This window comes from Rhamphochromis longiceps, linkage group LG12, assembly GCF_057381845.1.
Source record: "Rhamphochromis longiceps isolate RC_006_pf linkage group LG12, R_longiceps_female_GT1.1, whole genome shotgun sequence".
NCBI classification, from domain to species: domain Eukaryota; kingdom Metazoa; phylum Chordata; class Actinopteri; order Cichliformes; family Cichlidae; genus Rhamphochromis; species Rhamphochromis longiceps.
In genome coordinates, this window is record NC_140568.1 from 6,817,776 (window position 1) to 6,838,333 (window position 20,558).

The window sequence follows — 20,558 nt, forward strand, 5'->3', positions numbered from 1 at the left end:
GGAAAAGTATTGTTGGAGATATCCATTTGGGTTCATTGGTGACTACATTTGCATCAATCTGAAAACTGTGAGTCAACACATAAAAATCTTAATTTTTATTTGAATTAACTAAAATGTTTGGGGGGTTTTTCACGTCTAGTTTTATTTAACTATGATAAACTTGCTTCTAAGCGCTTTCTCTTTGAAGGGATCATTTTACCAACGTGTCCTCATCTGGTCTTCACTAGGATAGGTGTACAAGTACACACCCTCAAACGCAAGCACGAAATTGAGTATCAAGTTTCTCAGCATCGGAGGGGCATTATAAAGACCCTATGAACTTCAACCTTACTTCTCGAATGTTTCTTCAGGGACAGATGCCTTTAAGCTGACTGGACTACAAATACACTGTCATCATTTTTAACTTCAGTATCTTAAACCGGACCGACTATAGACCCAATACTTTGAGATGAAAAGCAGATGTGTACTTCAGTTTTTTTACTTCTTATCAGCAATCATTTTATCAAAAGCACAAGATATGGTCGGACCGGGTCTCTACTGTTTTACATCGATTCGTGGTAACGTACAGACGCGTATTTCCTTTCTGCACGAAGACACAGTCGGCGTGCGCTCCTTGTACCTCACCATCTGGTCCCAAGATATGAGACTGGTAACATGCACAGTAAACCTCAGTCCACAGATGACAGAAAGATATCACAGTCTCTGCAAGACAAGCAACACACGTGGTCAAGAGGTAAGCTATGGGTTTAATATCAGCAGCATATTATTGGCGCTGCAGAAAGCCGACTGCGCTCACCTCGAAGCTTCCAGTGCGTCACAGCTCACCATACGCACAAGAACAGATGAGACAGAGAGAAAAGCTCGGAGAAAACGCGCCTGGATCTTCCCGGGCACGTTGTGGTGCGGCAGTGGAAGTACGGCGGACGGATATGAAGAATTAGGTGAGACTGCTGAATTCTGGTTTTCTGACATATTTGGCCTGTTTGAGGTTTTCGAGGACTTTGGCGATAAGAGGAGACAAGTGAGTTGTAGTTCCCTGGTGTTTGTAATCTCCAGCAGTGCTTACAGAAAGCCTCGTGAAAGAACATTTAAAATCCAAACCTCTCAAGCTGCTTGTCGCTAAAATCACCTCAATTAAAAGAACTAATATCCCTGTCATTTTCTAGACATACCAGAAAGTGTTCTCACTGATAGCAATAAGGATTTAAATTGAAATGAGAATAAAATGAAACTCACTTCGGCTTATATTACTGACCACTATGTCCCAATTAAAGCTACTTCTGGCTTCTCCCTTATTCAAAAGGGGAAACCTATTTCTTTTGCAGAACACAATACAGTCAAAAATGCTTGTAGTAATTCAGAAATAATGCCATTTCCTAGTTTGTCCAGCAGGGCAGCTCCACAGTGCTGGACCCTGGCAACTTTTAGCTAGGCTGAGATCATTACAGTTTTTCTCAGTTGCTTTGGTGCATTTCTCACAACAGAATTGATCTCTGCACCACTACTAAGGCTCTTCTCAAAACAATTAGTGCAAACCGCAAAACATGGTGGATAACTTGCAAAAGTGAGTCACTTCATCAAAAAGAAAAGTCAGTTGTTCAAAAGCAAGTCAGTAGCTCAAAATAAGTAGTCAATGCTTCAAAAGCAAGTCCCTTAATCAAAACAGATAATATATTCATCAAAAGCAAGTACTTATATCAAAGTGTCAGGGCTGTCACAATTACAAGTCATTACACCAGCACCTTTGGTCACAAAATCAAATGGTTTGAACATGTTCTCATTGTGACGGATTTCTTTGTAGGTGCTTCCCAATGACATGTCAAGTCTGGACAGCATGCATGGCATGTTGAAAACCATAAATTGTAAAGGAAAATTACAGTTTTTCTCAGTCGCTTTGGTGCGTTCCTCAGAACACCATTAACATTTGCACAGCAGTTAGTGCATTTCCCAAAACAATTAGTGCAAACTGCAAAACCTAGTGGATAGCCTGCAAAAGCACGTCACATGCACAGAATTGATTATCCATACCTCAAAAGCAAGTATCCATGTCAATGAAACTGTCAGTGCCATCAAAATGAAAAGTCTTGACACCATCTTTATGAACAAGATAGTCAAATGGCATTGTCATGTTTCCACTATGACAGTTTATAATTTCAGTGTTTCCCATTGCAAAAACAATTGGTGACATCTGAAAATGCTGACGACAGCACTATGGCCTACCTGTACAGCCATCTGAAATGTGCAGTAAAGTCACTGTAGATGTTATGGGAGTCTTGGGAGTAACTGAGACACTGAATACGTACGTTTCACATTTCCATTGTGTAGAAGTGTTTGTAATTACTTTTACAGCTTAACCAGGACAAGACTGAAGTTTTACAGTTTTTCTCAAATGTTAAAACACAAAAGCCAATCCTGTAACCCAAATGACCAGTAGTCTAAACACATTTACTAAATGTAGCCACCATATTCCAGTACCATAAACACATGTCACATGAAGACACAATTCACAAAACACAACCCTCTGTACTCATAAATCTAAACACATTTTTCCTTGCTAAAACACATGTTGCAAAACAACTCTGCTCATATTCTCAAATGAAAGCCCATGTGATGCAAAATGCTTGCCACAGTCACCAATCTTTGAACACAGGGAACACACCTGGCGTCATTCACTACACACAATGACTCAAAATTGAAGACACTTGTTGCTAATGCTGTACCCACATGTAAAAGCAAGTTCAGAGTGCACAGTATGCTGAAGGTTCCAAACAAACACAATGGATGAAGGCAGAGTCAGGGGAAGAGGAATCTGATGCAGAGGAGGGAGAAGAGCTGGCCCTGGAAGAAGAGGAGCAGGCCAATGAGGAAGAGGAGTTCAAATGAGAGGAGGAAGAGGAGCGACCAACGAGGAAGAGGAGAAGGCCAACATGGGAGAGGAGAAGGTCCAGGAGGGAGAGCAAGACAACCTCGCACCATCATTACGGACGAGATGCGAGCAACAGCTCAGCGACATGATGCCGCACAGTGATTGTGGTGTGTGTGTGGTGTGAATAACGTAAATAAAAAAACTTCACACCCTGTTCATGTTTTCAAGATTACTGTTGTGTGCAATAGATTCTGTTTTTGCATTGAGTTGTGTTACAGTAGTGTACGTACATGCAGGATTTTCTATAGATTTATACTACTCATATGAAACTCACAAATCTAAATGCCTAATCCTCTGCAGAGATCTACGACGATCCGTTACTGTATAGTTTCTAAAATATGCATTGGCAGTTATGGAACAAAGAACCTTCTCACAAATTGAGCATTGTGTTTTCAATTGTTTTGCTGTAGTGTGTAATGCTGTGTATAGTGTTTACAGTTTTGACAGCTTCGAGCTGCTCTCTTGGTGTGGGAGTTTGAGTTTTGCAGTGGGAAGGTGTGGTTGTGTTTATGTAGCTTTAGAGAAGGGTGTTGTGTTTGGACATTGGGGGACCTGGTGGTAACGTTTGTGAAATGTGTTTTAGCATTTGAGAAAAACTGTAATTGTCGGTCCTGAGGCTCAGAGAGAGAAACTCTTGTCTAAATTAGAGGCATTTTCACTATGTCCTTCGCTACAAGTGAAAAACCTGGGTGTTATTTTTGACTCTGAGCTTGGTTTTATCCCACATGTTAAACATGTAACCAAAATTGGATTTTATCATCTAAAAAATATAGCCAGAGTCCGCCCTATTCTCTCTCGGGCCAACACGGAGATGCTGATGCATGCTTTTATTACCAGTCGCATTGATTACTGTAATGCCCTGCTCTCTGGTCTTCCTAAGAAGAATATTTCAACTTTACAACTCTTGCAAAACTCGGCAGCTCGTGTGCTGACGAAGACCAGAGGGCAGGCCCACATTACACCGGTTTTAGAATCGCTGCACTGGCTCCCCGTGTGTTTCAGGATCGATTTTAAAGTTCTTTTATTGGTTTTTAAATGTCTTAATGGTCTTGGGCCTTCTTATCTCTCAGATCTGCTTTTACCATATGAACCCTCGCGGACCCTGAGGTCCTCTGGTACTGGCCTTTTGATTGTCCCTAAAGTCAGGACACATACTCACGGAGAGGCAGCTTTTCAGTGGTATGGTCCTCGTCTGTGGAACAGCCTGCCGGAGGAGCTCAGGGCCGCAGAGAACGTACATGTTTTTAAGAACAGGCTCAAGACCCACCTTTTTAATTTAGCTTTTACTTAGCGTTTATTTATTTTTTATGCTTATTTATTCTATCCTGTTATTCTATTATTAATTTAGGATTTACCTAATATTTTTTGATTTTATTCTTATTCATTTTTTAATCTTCTTACTCTATTTATATTTATATTTATATTGTATCCTGTTCTTATTTATTTTATCATTTTACCCTGTATATATCGTATTGCGTCATATCTCCAGTGTTTCCTCGGAGGGCGCTCTCTGCACCGGGGCTGTTATTGACCGTGGCTGCTGGGTCTCTGGGGTCCTCTCAGCCTGGTTGGGGGGCTCCTTGGCCTCCCTCCTGCTGTGTGCCCAGCCCGGAGGCTGCGGTCTGTGACCGGCTCCCGGTGCAGACTGCTCTCTGTTATAATGTTTCCTCACTTGGCTCATGCGAGCCAAGCCCAATTTTTACTCTTTAAGTGTGCGCGTGTGTGTATGTGTGTGTGGGTGGGGGTGGGGGGATATATGTGTATTGAGAGTGTGGGGAGTGAGTTGGAGGGTGGGGTGGGCTGCTTTTAACTATGTAAAGCACTTTGTGCTACATTTTTTCTGTATGAAAAGTGCTTTATAAATAAAGATTGATTGATTGATTGATTGATTGATTGATTGATTACAGTTTTTTTACAGACGCTAGGACACATTTCTCAATACTTAGGTCACTTTTGCAAAACTCCTCACACAGTGAGCACAACAGAAGTCTATGTGGGCCAAACTGAGGATCAGTTATCATTGTTTTGGCACAAAATGCATTCAATGACTACATCTCTCAAATTTCATGAATTATTTTCTCACTCAGACACAACAACTGCCAAAAATCTTTGTACGTACAGGACATTTTGCATATACTTACATACTGTTTTCAAAACTGTTAAACTTATGGCCAAAACAATAACACAATGCAAAACTTAAAAAGACAGCAAAATGCAACAGCAATATTTTATTGAAACATATTTTAAATCTAAAAATGCAGTTTAACCAGCCACAGCTTATTCTCATTGTAAATGAACATCTACACAGGTGTTACTCCTTCAATTTTTCAACTCCTTCAATTCTGGCATGCCAGAAGATTCTTTCCTAGGTGTATTGCCCTAGATGGCATAAGATGTGATGTGGATGAGAACCTGTGGCCAAATGGAGAAGACCGAGTAGAATAGCATTACTATTGTATGTGTATCAGTGGATGGTGTGTATACAAATTCTTGTATTTTGGGATTACTTAGTGCAAAAAAATAAAAATACATAAACAAATATTAACGAATTCTGCATGATGTCTGATTCATTCCAGTAACATATATTGAAATTCTAAACAGAGATGTGTCCTTGTTTTACACAAGAAAACACTGTGTAATGCTACATGTTGTTAGTGTTTTTTAGGTCATTGTTTTGTGGGTGACAAAGCGTGTTTGTCGGCTGTCAACCTTTGCTAGTGTTCTGGAAGAATGAGTTTATTTGAGACCTGAATAAAGTGTTTTGGTAGTTGTAGTGCATTTTGAATGTGAAATGAACTGCTTTGCCAAGCTGAAGGTCAGTTAGGAGAATTGTGTGAAGAGTTTTGCAAAAGTGACCTAAGTATTGTAAAATGTGTCCTAGCGGCTGTAAAAAACTGTAATCCTACAGAATTGTGCAAAAGAAAAATATGCTACAGTCACTTGTTCACTGTAGAATACATGTAAACATAAAATCACCCATTTGGTAGAGCTGTGCACTAATGTGAACAATAAACAGCACATGTAACAGTACAGTAAATCATTCTGGCACATCCAGACGTTCCTGTCTGTCTGGCCACATATTTTCATCTACATCACAACAGATGTTATCCCTCGCAATGCAGCGAGGAAAGTATCTCCTAGAGTGGCGAATCCATCCTCTGCAGGACCCTGCTGTGATGTCGTCACATGCTGCATCCATGGCTGCTAGCAGGGCCATTTGCTCATGTGGATGCCGGTCATAAACTTTCCACCTCCAGGCAGAGAAAAACTCCTCAATTGGATTAAGGAATGGGGAATATGGAGGGAGATATTCAACCAGAATTCTGTCATGTGCTGCAAACCACTCTCTGACCTGATGGGAGTGGTGAAAACGGACATTATCCCAGACAACAACATACTTGCTGAGTTGGCCTCCACCTCTCTCATTCTGAGGGACTAGGTCCCTGTAAAGAGTGTCTAAAAATGTCAGGAGATGTTGGGTATTGTATGGACCAAGAAGGGGGATATGGGTGAGGACGCCGTTGTCTGAGATGGCTGCACACATGGTAATATTCCCTCCGCGCTGACCAGGGACTTCAGTGGTTGCCCTCTGTCCAATGCGATTCCTTCCACGCCTTCTGCCTTTGGCCAGATTGAAACCTGCCTCATCAACATATATGAATGTGTGCAGTGTTTCCCTGGCTTCCAGCTCCAGTACACGCTTTAGAGAGAGACAGAAATGCAATGTCACAATATGCCTGTGTACAGTAACAAACAGTATGCATGCATTTGGTAAAACACATTGTAGAGTATGTGCTGTGGAATTGCAAGTGTACTGCATGAAACTACGAAGTACTGTAAAACAGTTTGCAGTGCAGAACATAGAAGACCAGCTTTACCTGCACATACTGGTGACGGATCTCCTTCACCCTGTCACTGTTTCGTTCAAATGGCACTTTATACAATTGCTTCATGTGGATTTCATTTTTCTTGAGTACGCTGTCAATTGTTGAAATTGAAACAGATTCAATATTGCCAAATACCGTGTAATTCTCTATGACAGCGCTTTGTATTTCTCTCAGCTTTATTGCATTGTTTGCAATGACCATTGCACAAATGGCTTCTTCTTGCTGTGGGGTAAAAAGGGGCCCTCTTCCGCCTCCGCGAGGTTGTCTTACAATCCTATGTGGTGCAGAGTGAACTTTTTGTGAAATTGCAAATACAGTACAGTAACATGTGATGTGTCTGAGATGGCACAGTACAGTACATTACTGTTTGCATACCTGCATACCTAAACTTTCACACGCCTCCTCATGAGTGACAGCTGTAATTCACCTGAGATCAATTGTTCAATTTCGGAGACATTTCCAGGAAAAATGATACAGAAAGGTATAGGATTTGCTTGACAGATGGCCAATATTTGGCATGTGATAACTAGTTCAACAATTTTGTGTGTGATGACTCAAGCAATGGATGTATGACTATTAGTTTTATTGGGAACGACTATTCAGCATCCATAGGTATGATTACTTTTGACTGACATGACATAAGCAAATGGAAATGTCAGAAAGCAGCAGGGAAATGTATGGAAGCAACTGATTCATGTCCAAAATCATTTGCAGTTTGTTCAGAGGGAGGAGAAATTGCTACTATGATGTGCACAAATGACTGAGTGTTGTGGAGGTTGAACTAATAGTTATGAGAATTTCAATTCTGATCTGAGAAACGCACCAAATCGACTGAGAAAAACTGTAAGCGCAAACATGCTTACAGTAATTGTTACAGGACTATTATTCAAAACTCCTTTCTTTACAGCATTACTGTATTGTACCACAGCACACTATGCCACACCTGGGCCAAGTCTGCGCTTCAGTTACAGTACGTATATATGTAAAGATCTATAAGGTCATGTCCTAATGCAAGTCTCCTGTATGACTATGAAAGTGCAGAGCAAATTAGTTTGTGCTGAATAACTACATTACAGTATGCTCACCTGTTTTCCCAACAAAATGTCTGAATAATAGAACTTACAGTAGTTCTCCCAACATTTGGCTGCACCCTTCGACCAGCCTCGGCCATTGTGAGGCCATGGTTTATCACATGATCCACAAGTGTTGCCCTGATTTCGTCAGGAACGTGTCTATGTGGTTGGCCTCTTCTTACGCGGTTTTGTCCTCCACTGAGCCTCACCCCTCTTCCACAAGGCTGACGTTCCATGTTCTGCAGTTTTGTAGCTTCTGTATGCACCTCATGCCAATCCTGTCTGTTGGTTTACATTATATATATATACTTGTAGAGTAGGGGATACTGTAACGCGATTCACCTGTGACTGGGTAGAAGAGGCTTTTCATTGGTTGCAAGTAAGAGTAACACACACCAATTTTCATTAGTGTGAGATAAGGTTCACCTGAGAAAAGTAATTTATGGAGATTTTCATGGAAACTCCTTAAAAGTAGGGTTTTCAAAATGGGTGTACAAATTGTTTGACAAGATGTTCAACAATTTTGAGTGCACTGACACAAGCAATGAAATGAAGACTATTAGTTGTAAGGACAATGACTATTCAGCCGGTACAAGTATAAATAATTGTGACATTCATGATAAAAGCAAGGAGATAGTGATGAATAGCAAGTCAAAAGTGACCATTCTTTAGATATTTGTACTTACTCAACTGCTTCATGTCCAAAGGCATTTGCCTTTGGACGAAATGAGCATGAAACCGCCACAAGGTTGTGCCAAAACGACTACATGTTGTGGAGGTTGAACTAACTATTGTGCAAAGTTTAATTCTGTTGTGAGAAATGCACCAAAGCAACTGAGAAAAACTGTAAACTGAGATGGTATAGGACAGAACAAAATAGACATTATTTTTATCAAACACTCTTATCAGCACGTATGCAGGTATGACTCCCACATAGGAGTACATCAGATGGCCTCATAGTCGATAACCTTTGCTATGTAAACCTATACTGAGTCAAATCTCAGGCCAGATTGTGCCCTTTGTTTATCATGTTTATCACCCTTAGATGCCAATATAAGAATAATGGATTTCTTTTTGTTTTTTAACTATAAAATGTGATATAGCTGTTTTACCCTCTCCCCAAAATAATCACTCATATACTTAGATTCCAAACATCTAATTAAGAGGTGCTTGATATTTTTATATGATAGTCACATCAAAAAGATGTGGCTCAGGGTTTTGTTTTGTTTTTAATTTAATTGAAAATCTTGTGACCCATACATTTTTAATTTTCAAATAACTGCCTTTGAAGTCTGCAGCTTTTTCTTTCAAATCAGGTATGTGATCTTTTGCTTGAAAAAAAGCTTTGCTTCCAAGCAAAGTGCCCTTTGATGTGTGATTAAATCCTGCACACAGGGATGTTTGAGGGTACAGACAGATGCTGCCGTGAGCACGACCACTGCCTGCAGATCATCCCGGCCTTTACGGTGAATTATGGAGTGTTCAACCGCAACCTCTTCACCGTCTCACACTGTGAGTGTGACCAAAGGTGAGCGTCAGAACACACCCACCGGGCATCTTTAACACAGAGGCAGGATTCCAAGTATTCATCGCCTCAAGGGAAACTCCTGCAACCACTAATTCACTTTCCACCCCCTGACATCTCCACATACTGCCCTGGCTGGCATGGAAAGTCAGGTAAAGGCAGATTTGCTCAAAGGCTGAATTTATCAGTATTAATGCCTTCTTAAACTTCCGACTAATAAACTCGGAGGAAAGTTCCTATCGTGTCATGTTGGCAGGGTGCCAGTAAACGCAAACCGATTTAAGTAGACGAGCCCGGGGCCATGTGACATAACTGTTTATAAAGGGGTAATAAATGCATCACTGCGCTCACCCCTCCAGATAAACTGATTTCAAGAGTGAACACGCTGCTCTGCAGTATTTGGAGGGCATTCCATTCCTTATACATATTATGTATGTGCTGTGATTTTATTTTGTAAAATCATCCAGTCTTGACAAGTCTGTGTGTACTTTTTGGTGTTCATCCCAAAGAAGCACACGGATGTGGTTATAAAATGTTTGGGAATAGTCAAACATGACGAAACACTTGCCATTCGTGTGTTTATTGACTGGACTGCTTTTTGAACTTTGACTCACCTCGTTCTTTTTTCTGCCTCTAACTAGGTTTCGACAGTGCCTTCTGGACGTGAATGATAGCATTTCTAATATGGTAGGCTACAGCTTCTTCAACATCCTCCGGATTCCCTGCTTTGAGCTCAAGCAGCAGAGGCGGTGCACTGAGATGTACTGGTGGGGGATGTAAGAGAGGCACAGACACTGTTGCTTGATACTTTGACTGCATATTATTAGACACAACAGTTGCTCAGTACCATAGAAAAGGGGTTGTTCTGTGAACAGTGTTGGTATGGTTGCTTTGGAAGCCTGAGTGGCAGATGCACTTCTGCAGCTTGTATTAACATGCCTTAAACTCTGCCAGTAGGTCTTTAATTTCCACTGTGTCACTATCGTTATCTTCCTCAAAAGCTAGGATCTATTTAAGTAAAGTAAGAAAATAAGAAATGATAAGAAATGTGCTGAGCAGAATGTTTTTTTAACGTTTTGAAAATGGTTCTCCTTTACGTTCTTTTGTTGTAACAAGTCTTTGTACTCTCTCTATAGGTGCAAAGTAGCCAAAGAAGCTCCATATGCTGTCTTCAAAAGCCCCCTCCCCTACAACACCTCTGATGCTGAGCAAAAATATGCGGACACTGACACCAACAAGTTACCAAGTAACAAGGAGCAGCATGTAACTCAAAGCCCCCCTCGCAGAAAGTCATCTAAAACTCAGCATCAGTGTAGATTCAGAGACCCACCCAGAGGAGACACTTTCCACCGCAGACGGACAAAAGCAAGAGGATGCAGAAGACGCCATAAACCTCATGGAGCAGCACCTTCACAGTTGCCTCCAACATCAAAGGCACACGCCACTGCTTCGTCAGTGGAAACAGGTCTTTTAAAGATTTCTAAAAGTAGCTTACAGAGTAAAGAAAGCGAGAAAAGCCAGCATATCAAAGTGGGCCTGTCAGATTACTCCACACTGAGACGCCGAGATTCACCACAGCTCAGCTCAAATTCTGATCTGCAGAGTTCATCTACAGCACCATCACCTTTAACACAGATGCCAGAACTTCAGCCGCACCAAACAACAGCCGCAGTGACCAAAACCAACAAAAGTCACAAGGACGTTATCAAGAGAAACGGCTGCTGTGGACACAGGAAGCGTGTGAGGGGTGATGCTTTTCAGTCAGGCTGTGAAAGCTGTTTGGAACGAGAAACAAAATCTCATATGAAAACGACTACGGACAGATTACCAATCAAAGTGACTACACTGGGTGTTGAAAAGACAACAAATACACTCACATCAAACACTTTGATAACGGCTACTTTTGCAACACCCATTGCAGCAAAACTAAAAACAGCAGCCCCGCTTAATAAGGATGATGAGCCACAAAAGCAGGTGCACTCCTATCTGCTAATGAATAACTCAAACCAGGGGCTCACAGGTAGCACCACAGCCCAAAGCACCCATACAGAGAGAAGCCTTAAACAAAGTAAAATGTTGCATAAGATAACAGGTGAGTGCGTACAGCTGCTGACAGGGCTATAGCTGCAAGTTAAGCCATTGATTTTCCTCTTTCTTTAATTTTGAGCATCTGAAATGCAATTTAATATTTTAGTTGCTTTTAAAATTAGTCATTTTTCACTTTGGTTGGAAACATTCATGTTCTTCTGGATCAATCCAAATTATTATATTTAATTTTAATTGTAATATTAATGGGATTGAGTTATTAATTACAAAATATACTCAAGAGGGGAGGTTAGAAAGTATGCAAGGTAGTGAGTTGAATGACTGTCAAGGCTATTTTTATTTGTTAGTATATCAGTTAGTTTTCCACATGAGCAGTTTGATTGTAGCTCAACAGAGAAATGTATGTGTTTAAAGAAGAAGTTCAGGATATTATTCTATTAATAATTACCAGGCTGCTCAGCTGTGTTATTAGCTGTCGTTACCGATGGGACAGAATGCTAATCATCATTGTTGCTGACTACAAATTACAAATGCCAAAAAAAGAGGGCTAATCTTTACTAGAAAATAGCAGCATCAGTAACCAGCAAATATACCCAGTTCTGTAAAGAAATCTGAGTACACTCATAAATATATATGCACATATTTTTGCTCCTGTAGATAGCCAGCTCCTGTGTGAAAGCCTCAAACATCTGGACTACTGTAAATTCAAAATCCCTCCTTTGAAAAAAAGATATGGCCTCCAGAACATGGAGTCGAAGACCGCCTATCACTGTGACTGCACCAGCCGGTAACAATTTTATTTATATGACATAAGTGTTGCATTATGTTTTGCATGTTCTATGTTCACATAATTGTATGTTATACACCTATGCAGCATTCAGGCGTATTCAGGCGGCCTATTTTACAAAGGAAGTTAGCTGCCCCGATCAAAGACTGGACAATGTGTTTTTTAATAAAGGTTTATTAATGATTAAATAATAATAATTATAAATCTGATTTCTACTAAAAACCAGGACGTAGGTGAGGAGCAGTATTTCTTCTGCAAGCTGTAGGACTTGACTGGGAGCCAGTGGAGGCACATGAGGGTGGGGGTGATGTGGGAGTTCTGAACATGGCTCAAATAGGCAGACGAGCTAGGACAGCATTTCAGTGGTCCAGGCGGGAGCAGGAGGTGATAAAGGCATGAAATGTAAGGAGGTACTGAGTTTAACCAAATTGCCCCTTAATAAGATTGCCCCCTGTTCTGCTGCTGTTTATGGCTGTAGAACAGATAAATAATCATGAAAAAAATTTACGATGTCAACACATTAAAAAGTAATCCTAGCTTCACAGCTTGGGAATTACTTCATTCACGATTGTTTTATTTAATACACCAGTAATCTTATCCCTGGAATTAGCGTTATGACACCGTCAAATGAGGTTACGGAAATACGAGCCTTACACAGCTGTGAATTAATTCAACCGAAATCACCCCGATAATCTAATGACTGTAGCAGCGGTATCATTAAAGACCAGTGGAACTATAATATTGGTTAAAATAGGAAACCATCCAAAATAAGTACTGCGTTGCTGTTGCAATACTGGAAATAGCTGTAACTCTGTCTCCATCAGAGTCCACATTTTCTGTGATGGCAGGAGGGACGGCACACTGTAAGATGCATATTTTCCAATACCAAGTATTTGTTTATTTATAAACTAAAAGATTATGGTTTAACTTCAGTTGCAGGCAAGATTCCCTTTGGGTTTACACCAGAAAGGGAATCCTACCCAATGTGGGTGACATGTGGAAAGGGAGCAGCCAAAAAATACTTACCGTGGAACAGTCTTGAGCCACCACTTATTTCTTTTTGTTTTGTGCCAAGGAATCAAACTTTAATTTTTTTTAAATGGTCTTGAAGAATACTTTTGAGCAGGTGTTGTGACTACATATAACAGAACACTTAGAAAGAATCAATTTTAAGTGGTATCTTTAGACCACTTGTGAGTAACATTTTTCCCATTTCTATTAATGAAAATCTTCAAAGATAACCCAGTTTAGCAGGACTAAAAAAAGCATTTTCGCACCAACAAGGTGATTACCAAAGCACTTTTCGCCAAATCTCAACATATTTCCACATGGAGGTTAATTCATGAAATCACAAACACCAAAATGTATGGACAGAATTTGATCCGCCATGCAGTACCCTCTGATTGGTAATGGTTTCATTTGTCATCATGACGATAATCCCAAACACATTGCCAATACAATAAAAGCATGCCTGGATCGAGGTATGTCATTTCTTGTTAGAATAAGGCACAGTGTGCATACATTCATGGTTTTAATATGATATTTGATATGTTTATATTGGATTATGGACTTTGCTGCCTACTACATGGTAGGAATACAGTATTTTTCTTCATAACTATTTATAAAAATGTAATGTTTTTTTTTTTAACCTATATCTCTGAGATCACACGTGGAGAGATATAAATGATATTATTCCCTTTCTGAAATTTTTCTTGCTCTACTGTATGTCTAACTGGTTTCCTACAAGTGATCTTATTGCCTTACATACACGAATTAACTTGTCACTTGTCCTTTTTGTCAATTTTACAGCTTGGCTGTTCAGATTGAAAGCCTCAAGCGACCAAGCATTCTGCATTCTCTCATGCTGCATTTCGTCTCTCAGCATTGCTTTACACTGCCAAACAAGGAAAAATGCCACGGCAAAAAAAGGTTTTAAGCTCCAATATGCTTATTCGCATTAATCTCTAACACTTTTCGGTTAAAGCAGTACCAGCCCCTTGTCTAATATGTTCACTCAGTTTGCCTGTAACAGATTACTGTGCTGAGTTCTCTTGCTGATATTTTTATGTCTTTTTCCCTAGCTGTTCTAGAGGCTTCACTAAAGCCTCTGACCTACATCAAGTGCTTAAGAAGATAGAGGAAAAAGACTCTGCTGGGGTGCGAATTTCAGGCACTGACAGAAAAAGAGGGATTCCTGTTCGCCTTTATAAGCGATGCCTGAGGCTAGAAAGCGGAGCTGATATTATGGCACGGTTCAGATGACTGTAGAATAAGCTGCTATGTGCAGTAACAATAAATGTTATAAGCTTTAGATTTCACGCAGGCTTTGCTCTTTCTCCCTGATGGTGGAAAATTGCAGCATTTTAAGAAGTAAGGCCCTCGACTAGCAAAGTATGGTCTTATAAATGTAATTACATTCTTATAAATGTAAGTTAGCGTTTGCATGTGGACTTGCAAATGATTGGATTGTGGAATGAAAACATAATTAAATCATTTTATTGTTTCTGTTTGATTTTGAATTGATTTTAAATTCACTCTGTCATCTGCACTGTATATTGTATGACTCAGTGAGGGAAAAAACTAGAATAAAGAGATAAAGATTAAAGCTACAAACCCACCAAATCATGGAAAAGCATTGAGTCAGTAAAGGAAGAATTCAACATTTTAATTATTGTCATGTCTACATTAAAACTTCACAACTTCCTTAGAAAGAACAACAGCTGATTTGCCTTCCCGCATGCAGCAGCTGTAAATCAAAAAATTTAAGTGCTTGAATATTCAGCCACTGGCTCTTTCTTTAGAGGAATAAAAGTCAGTAGAAGCAAGACAGAATGCATGTCTATGAATGAGATGGAGTCAGGTATAACAGTGAAGCTACGAGGAGCCAGTGAAGGTGGACAAGTTTAAATACCTAGGGTCAAGAAGAGAGTGGAGCTGGTTCAGGCTGGTTCAGGGGTGGTTTGTGACAGAAGGATAGCAGCAAGAGTAAAGGGGAAGGTTTACAAGATGGCAGTGAGACCTGCTATGAGGTATGGTTTGGAAACAGTGGCACTGACAAAAAGAAAGAAGGCTGAGCTGAAATGTTAAGACTGTCTTAGAGGGACAGCTTAGATTGGGAGGTCTGGAGACAAAGAGGCAAATCTGACATGGTTTGGACATGTGTAGAGGAGGGCTAGCAGCTATACTGGACAAAATTTGTTGTCTCCAGCCAGGCAGGAGGAAAACAGGAAGACCACAGAGAAAGTTCATGGATGTAGTGAAAGAGCACATTCAAAAGGTTGTTGTGACAGAGGAGGATGTTAGGGTTAGGGTGTGATAGAGGCAGATGGCACTAATAATAATAATAATAATAATAATAATAATAATAATAATAATAATAATAATAATAAATTGATTTTTTTTAAAGATCTTTAAATTAAATAATAAATGTGCCTTTGTCATTTCACAGCTGTGATAAGATGTGGTTTTAGATACCAAAATAAATGACTTTAGACAGCTTTTATTTTAGCACGCGGTGCATTCTGGGAGCGGTTAGTTGGCCTTGGAAACATGGCGTCGCACTGACAGCTTGGTGACTCTCATTATCTTCTCCAGGCACTGACAGATACCGGGCCATTAGTAGAGCTGCTTGCAGTCGGGTTGTAGCCGTGAAATGAGAGTACTACAGGTTCACTTTGCGTCTTGAAAAGACTGTCGTTTAGACGGTGCGACGCAATAACGGATTTAGCACGGCTGTCACGCCCACTCTGCTCGGTAACGCTATAACGATACCGTACGGTAAGTTAGCTCCGCTTCAGCTAACTGAGCCAGACAGCTAGCAGCCGCTGTTAGCATGACCAGAGCACCCATGTAATGTAAAGAACACCTGCCACTACAACTCGCCCGCTGACTGGCACTCGTCAAGTTAGCTTGTCTCCCTTGTCAAACACTACCATTAGATAAGACCTCGGCGCTGACGGCCGTTATGTTATTGTGAGTCGCTATCAGGCTAGCTAGGGCGTTTCTGTCATCTGTCACTGAATTTTTAATGTTCGACCCCTTTGGCTACGCTGTCGGAGGGGAGAGCGATGGGCTCCGGGGCTGTGGATTCGTCCCAGTGGCTTTCGGTGAAGGAGGAGACCATTTTTCTCCACGACGGTCTCATTCGGGTCACAGATCTGGCCGAACTGCCCAGTGAAATTGGAGTATCGGAGCAGGGGGACACCGAACAAGAGGTGGGTAAAAGCCATCGCTCTTTTTTCCAGCTCAGTTTCTCTCTCACACACACACATGCAAACAAACATAAAGAGCTGTATACAGGAACATTTGTGTATATATGAGATCAGTGTGTCTTTTTGTTTATTTAATGTAAGAATTAGTTTTGACTGTCACCTGAAACACACCCTCCGTAATAACGGTAGTGCAGACGTTTGCAAGTTTCCTGTCCTGCTAAATTTACCATCAAGGTAACCGAGAGCCGTGTCAACTCAATTCCTGCCCCTTCCTTCAAAATATAACCTATTACAAACATGGTAAATTTCATTTCTAAAATCTCTAATGTTACGTAGTGTCTTTCTTCTAGTATATTAATGTGGAAGTCATATTGATTTGGTACTTAATATTGTACTCAGTGTTGAGCTAATATGTCAATTAGAGGTGTACTTCAGGTATCAAGCTACACAGCTCCTACTTTTTTTCACTTAAACACATGCATGTATGCCTTTATTTTTCCTGACTAGATCTTGGCTTATTTAGTGCATAGTAAACAGATTTAGTCTTTGTAAAGGTGACATAGCTGCTCTTTCCTTGAGAAGTGTTTTTATGGTCATTGTCAAACGCAGGGGAAAAACAGTTCTCATCTCTCCTGCTCTGAATCTTGTTCTCGAAGCACAAAACAAGCTATGTTTTGCAGACTCTATTGTTTACCAAATGTTTAAGCTTTTAAAACGACTTTTATTTTGAAAGTCTCATCCCATAACCGGAAGAATCAATGTTGTTAGATGACCAGAAACTTTACAGTGATTCTGATGGAAACAACGAGCTAACACCGCATATTTACATACTCGATATTTCCCTACTGTGCCTTGTTTTGAATCTAGCAGGATCCACCAGACCGTGGAGAATATTTGCGGCAGTCTTCATGTCACATGTTCATGAGCTGGGGTCTAATTTGTCCTCGGAGTTGCTTGTTGATGAGTAGTAGACTAACAGACAGTGATGGTTACTGGCTTTAAACAAGCAAACTTCATGATAAAGTGGGAATAGTTATGAATTGTGTGCTGAACTTAACCTTTACAAGAGTTCATACTTGCATTTCAAGGCTTTCACTTACAGATGCTTTAAAGCATATTTCTGTGTTACACCTTAATGCAGCTGTTTTTCTTAGCTTTATAGTGTACATATTTATTATTGCAATCTGCACTATTCTTACAAAATATCAGTTTTACATCTATCTATCTATCTATCTATCTATCTATCTATCTATCTATCTATCTATCTATCTATCTATCTATCTATAACATTTTAATTAAAATGTATGTTTCCAAATTCCTTGCTTAGATCTTTTGGATCTGAAAAAAAAAGATCAATAAACTGGATATTTGTTTATATGATGTTATCTTTACTCTTGTACTAATAGCCACAAAACAGGTTTGTTTTTGTGAATGTTTAATTACAGTCACAATGGGCTAGGCTTATATGAAGAAAGGCCACCAAATCAAACTCATGAATCTGTACATGCAGCTTTTATGTTTTCTGTTAGTTCAAACTATGTCCCAAATAGCTGCATTACCAGTTTATCCTTGATCACCTGGTTTTGGGGTAGGCCTTGGTAGGCACCAAAACTTTTCAAATACAGAATAGTCTCTGCATAGTGGAAGAAGCAGTTTATTAGCACAATTCCACACACCATGTTCTTAACACTAGAGGTGCCTGTGTTAGAAACACAACATTTCCAGAGCCTTTCTTTACTACTGAGTTCTCAGGATTCCAGTTTGGAAAATGTTTGTAAGAGTAGAATGCTTAAACTGAGGACTCGGTAAAGCTTCAAAGCAAAACTTTACTTTACTGTAAAATAACCATTCATAATGACCTACAGCAGGGTTTCTTATGATGGACATTTTATGGTAATAAATTCTTCAACTTCCATATTAATTATGAATTAGCACTGATATTGAAAAAAAGAGTATGGTTACATAATGTATAGCGTGATTCATCCTTAACATAAAATGCTAAAACGTGTGTTTTATCAAGCAAAGCCAAAATAGATGAGCTATGTGTAGTAATGCGAACTTTGTATTTATAGTGGGTAGTCCCACTAAATGGTACTAAAACATAAAATAAGAAGACATTCTTGCGTCACTGTTAGGCTCTCAGTTTGTTTGTTTATTTATTCTTGGTAACATTCAGATCCTCCACATTTAAGGCATGTGTCCAGTTTTAAGACTGGCTCGGTCATTCAGTGCCGTTATCGTAGGTGTTGTGATGCTGACTATTTTTATCCGCTTGCAGCAGTTTTTGCAGAGCAAGGTGAAGGCCCAGCATCCAGCTATGGGGTGTTACTGTAACATAAGCAGCGTTTCTGAAATTGAATCAATACAAATTGTGCCTGCTAAATGCTATAATGGATTTTTTTTTTCTAGTCCATGATTCATGTGTAATCAATATCTGAAATGCTGCCTAAGTGCACATGAGGCACATTGTTTCACTTGTGATAGGATATGTGCTTTGCTATCTCTGACCATTACTGCGTAGTCCAAAGACTTGGAAAAACAAGAGCTCCTTCTGTGGAAATGATTCGTAGCTAACTAGGGAAATGCTTTATGACCAGATCTTCATAAACCAAATGTATTTCATAAGTCATGTATATACCCAACTTTTGAATGGCGGCGTTTTACATAAGAACAAGATTTTTCGTATTGTTTTTTTTAAAAATTGCCAAATTGAAAAAGATTTTAACATCTTGCTGTTTTTGCAAATAATTCTTAGTTTTTCCGCCAGTAAAATTTGGATGTCACTTGTGTGTAACACAGCTGTGTTATTTAAATTTACGTCAGTAAGAATAAAATTCCTCACTGCTCTCCTCTTTTCTTCCATAGTGTCTTTTCTGTATTCTGATTAAAAGTTTCTGCTGATAAGGAAGATTTCATTTGTTTGTAGCCAGCATTGCCAGGAAACAAAAGACTGTCTCCCATCTCTAAATAATACACTGTTTATTGTTTTCTAAAATGGTCAAGAAAAAAGTGAACAGTTTAATACCTGATTTTTTTCCTCTCTCCCACTACCTTTGCCCTATAGATTCTAACATTTGAGACCAAGAATCCGGTAGAGCTTGCCGAGCGTCTGCGTGCTGTCTGTGGGAATCAGAGCAATGCATATGCCCGTCTGCTGGAGTATCGTCTCAATGCCCTGCGTGGCCTGTGGGGGGCGCAGCGGCAGCTGGCCCTGGAGGAGCAGCAGGAGCGAGAAGGGACTGGAGGGGCTGATGAGGAGACCTTGGCCTTGCTCAAAAGACAAGGTCTGCTCCAGCAACCCGAGCAGGCGCCCTTCACTTCCCGTGTCGGCCTGTTGCTGGTCTTTCCCCTTTTACAGTCCCAAACTCGCAGTGACCCAGCACTCTGCGGTGTCACAGCAGAGGTACTGCTAGCTTGCCTCCGGGACTGCCAGCCGCTGAGCCTTAGCAAAGAGCCCGCTGACTGCCTCAATGGCCTGGAGGGACTGCTATGCTCCTGGCTAGAAGATGGTGCCCAGGAGTCAGGCCCAGTGCATGGACACACTCAGCCGCAGATCCTACAAACGCACAGACAGAGGGAAAACGCTGCTGCTGCACTCGTGGCACTTGCCTGTGCCAGGTGAGACCATCCGTTCCTCCTTGCTGTTCTACCTGCATCCTTCTTAGGATCATTCTGTTTTTGTCTTGTCTTGTCATTTACCATTTGTCTTGTAGACAGTGTGCTGTACTAATGGTATTCACTGAATGATTACATACAAGATCTCATTGAAGTGCAAAACCTGTGAAAATAAGCTATCAAGACAAAACAATACTCTTCTTAAGTGGCAATTTTTGTTATCAGGCAATAACATTAAATTATTAACTTTTTTTCTTAAGAACCACACAACGCACTGTGGTAATCTTGCTTTGATATTTGTAATGTAAGATAAAGAAGTAGTTGAGATTTTGGTATGATTTTAAGCTTATGGATATGAACAGACTTTTTGGCTCCATGAACTTGTAGTCAGAACTACACTCTGTTGAAGTAAGATAGTAGTGCTGTTGGAAAACAATACTTCTTTTTTTCTTCTTAGTTTCAGTCATTGTTATTAACTTCATTAGGCA

The 20,558-nt window shown here is 40.2% G+C and overlaps 2 protein-coding genes across 3 annotated transcripts in view; both read left to right on the plus strand.

Moving 5' to 3' along the window:
* Positions 1–355: 355 nt before the first annotated feature.
* LOC146656744 (uncharacterized) lies at positions 356–14,627 on the plus strand. The gene is made up of 7 exons (XM_085426836.1): positions 356–941; positions 9,282–9,414; positions 10,053–10,187; positions 10,548–11,503; positions 12,115–12,244; positions 14,054–14,173; positions 14,326–14,627. Exons 1-7 carry the CDS (start codon positions 449–451, stop codon positions 14,504–14,506), a joined length of 2,148 nt encoding a protein of 715 aa, XP_085282962.1. The 5' UTR covers positions 356–448; the 3' UTR covers positions 14,507–14,627.
* A 1,162-nt stretch (positions 14,628–15,789) lies between these two features.
* Positions 15,790–20,558, plus strand: part of LOC146656745 (putative E3 ubiquitin-protein ligase HECTD4) — a 41,349-nt gene continuing 36,580 nt past the window's right edge. For both annotated transcript variants that reach the window (XM_085424515.1, XM_085424516.1), the window contains exons 1-2: positions 15,790–16,458; positions 19,520–20,073. In XM_085424515.1, the coding sequence (XP_085280641.1) occupies positions 16,312–16,458; positions 19,520–20,073 (701 nt within the window). In that variant the 5' untranslated portion in view covers positions 15,790–16,311. The remainder of the gene's footprint in view (positions 16,459–19,519; positions 20,074–20,558) is intronic.

Excerpts from the sequence above, each read along its gene's own strand:
- LOC146656744 (XM_085426836.1), top strand. The coding sequence starts at position 449 with ATGAAAAGCAGATGTGTACTTCAGTTTTTTTACTTCTTATCAGCAATC. Across the intron at positions 10,188-10,547 it reads GAGATGTACTGGTGGGGGAT|GTGCAAAGTAGCCAAAGAAG; the intron begins GTAAGAGAGGCA and ends CTCTCTCTATAG. Across the intron at positions 12,245-14,053 it reads CACTGTGACTGCACCAGCCG|CTTGGCTGTTCAGATTGAAA; the intron begins GTAACAATTTTA and ends TCAATTTTACAG.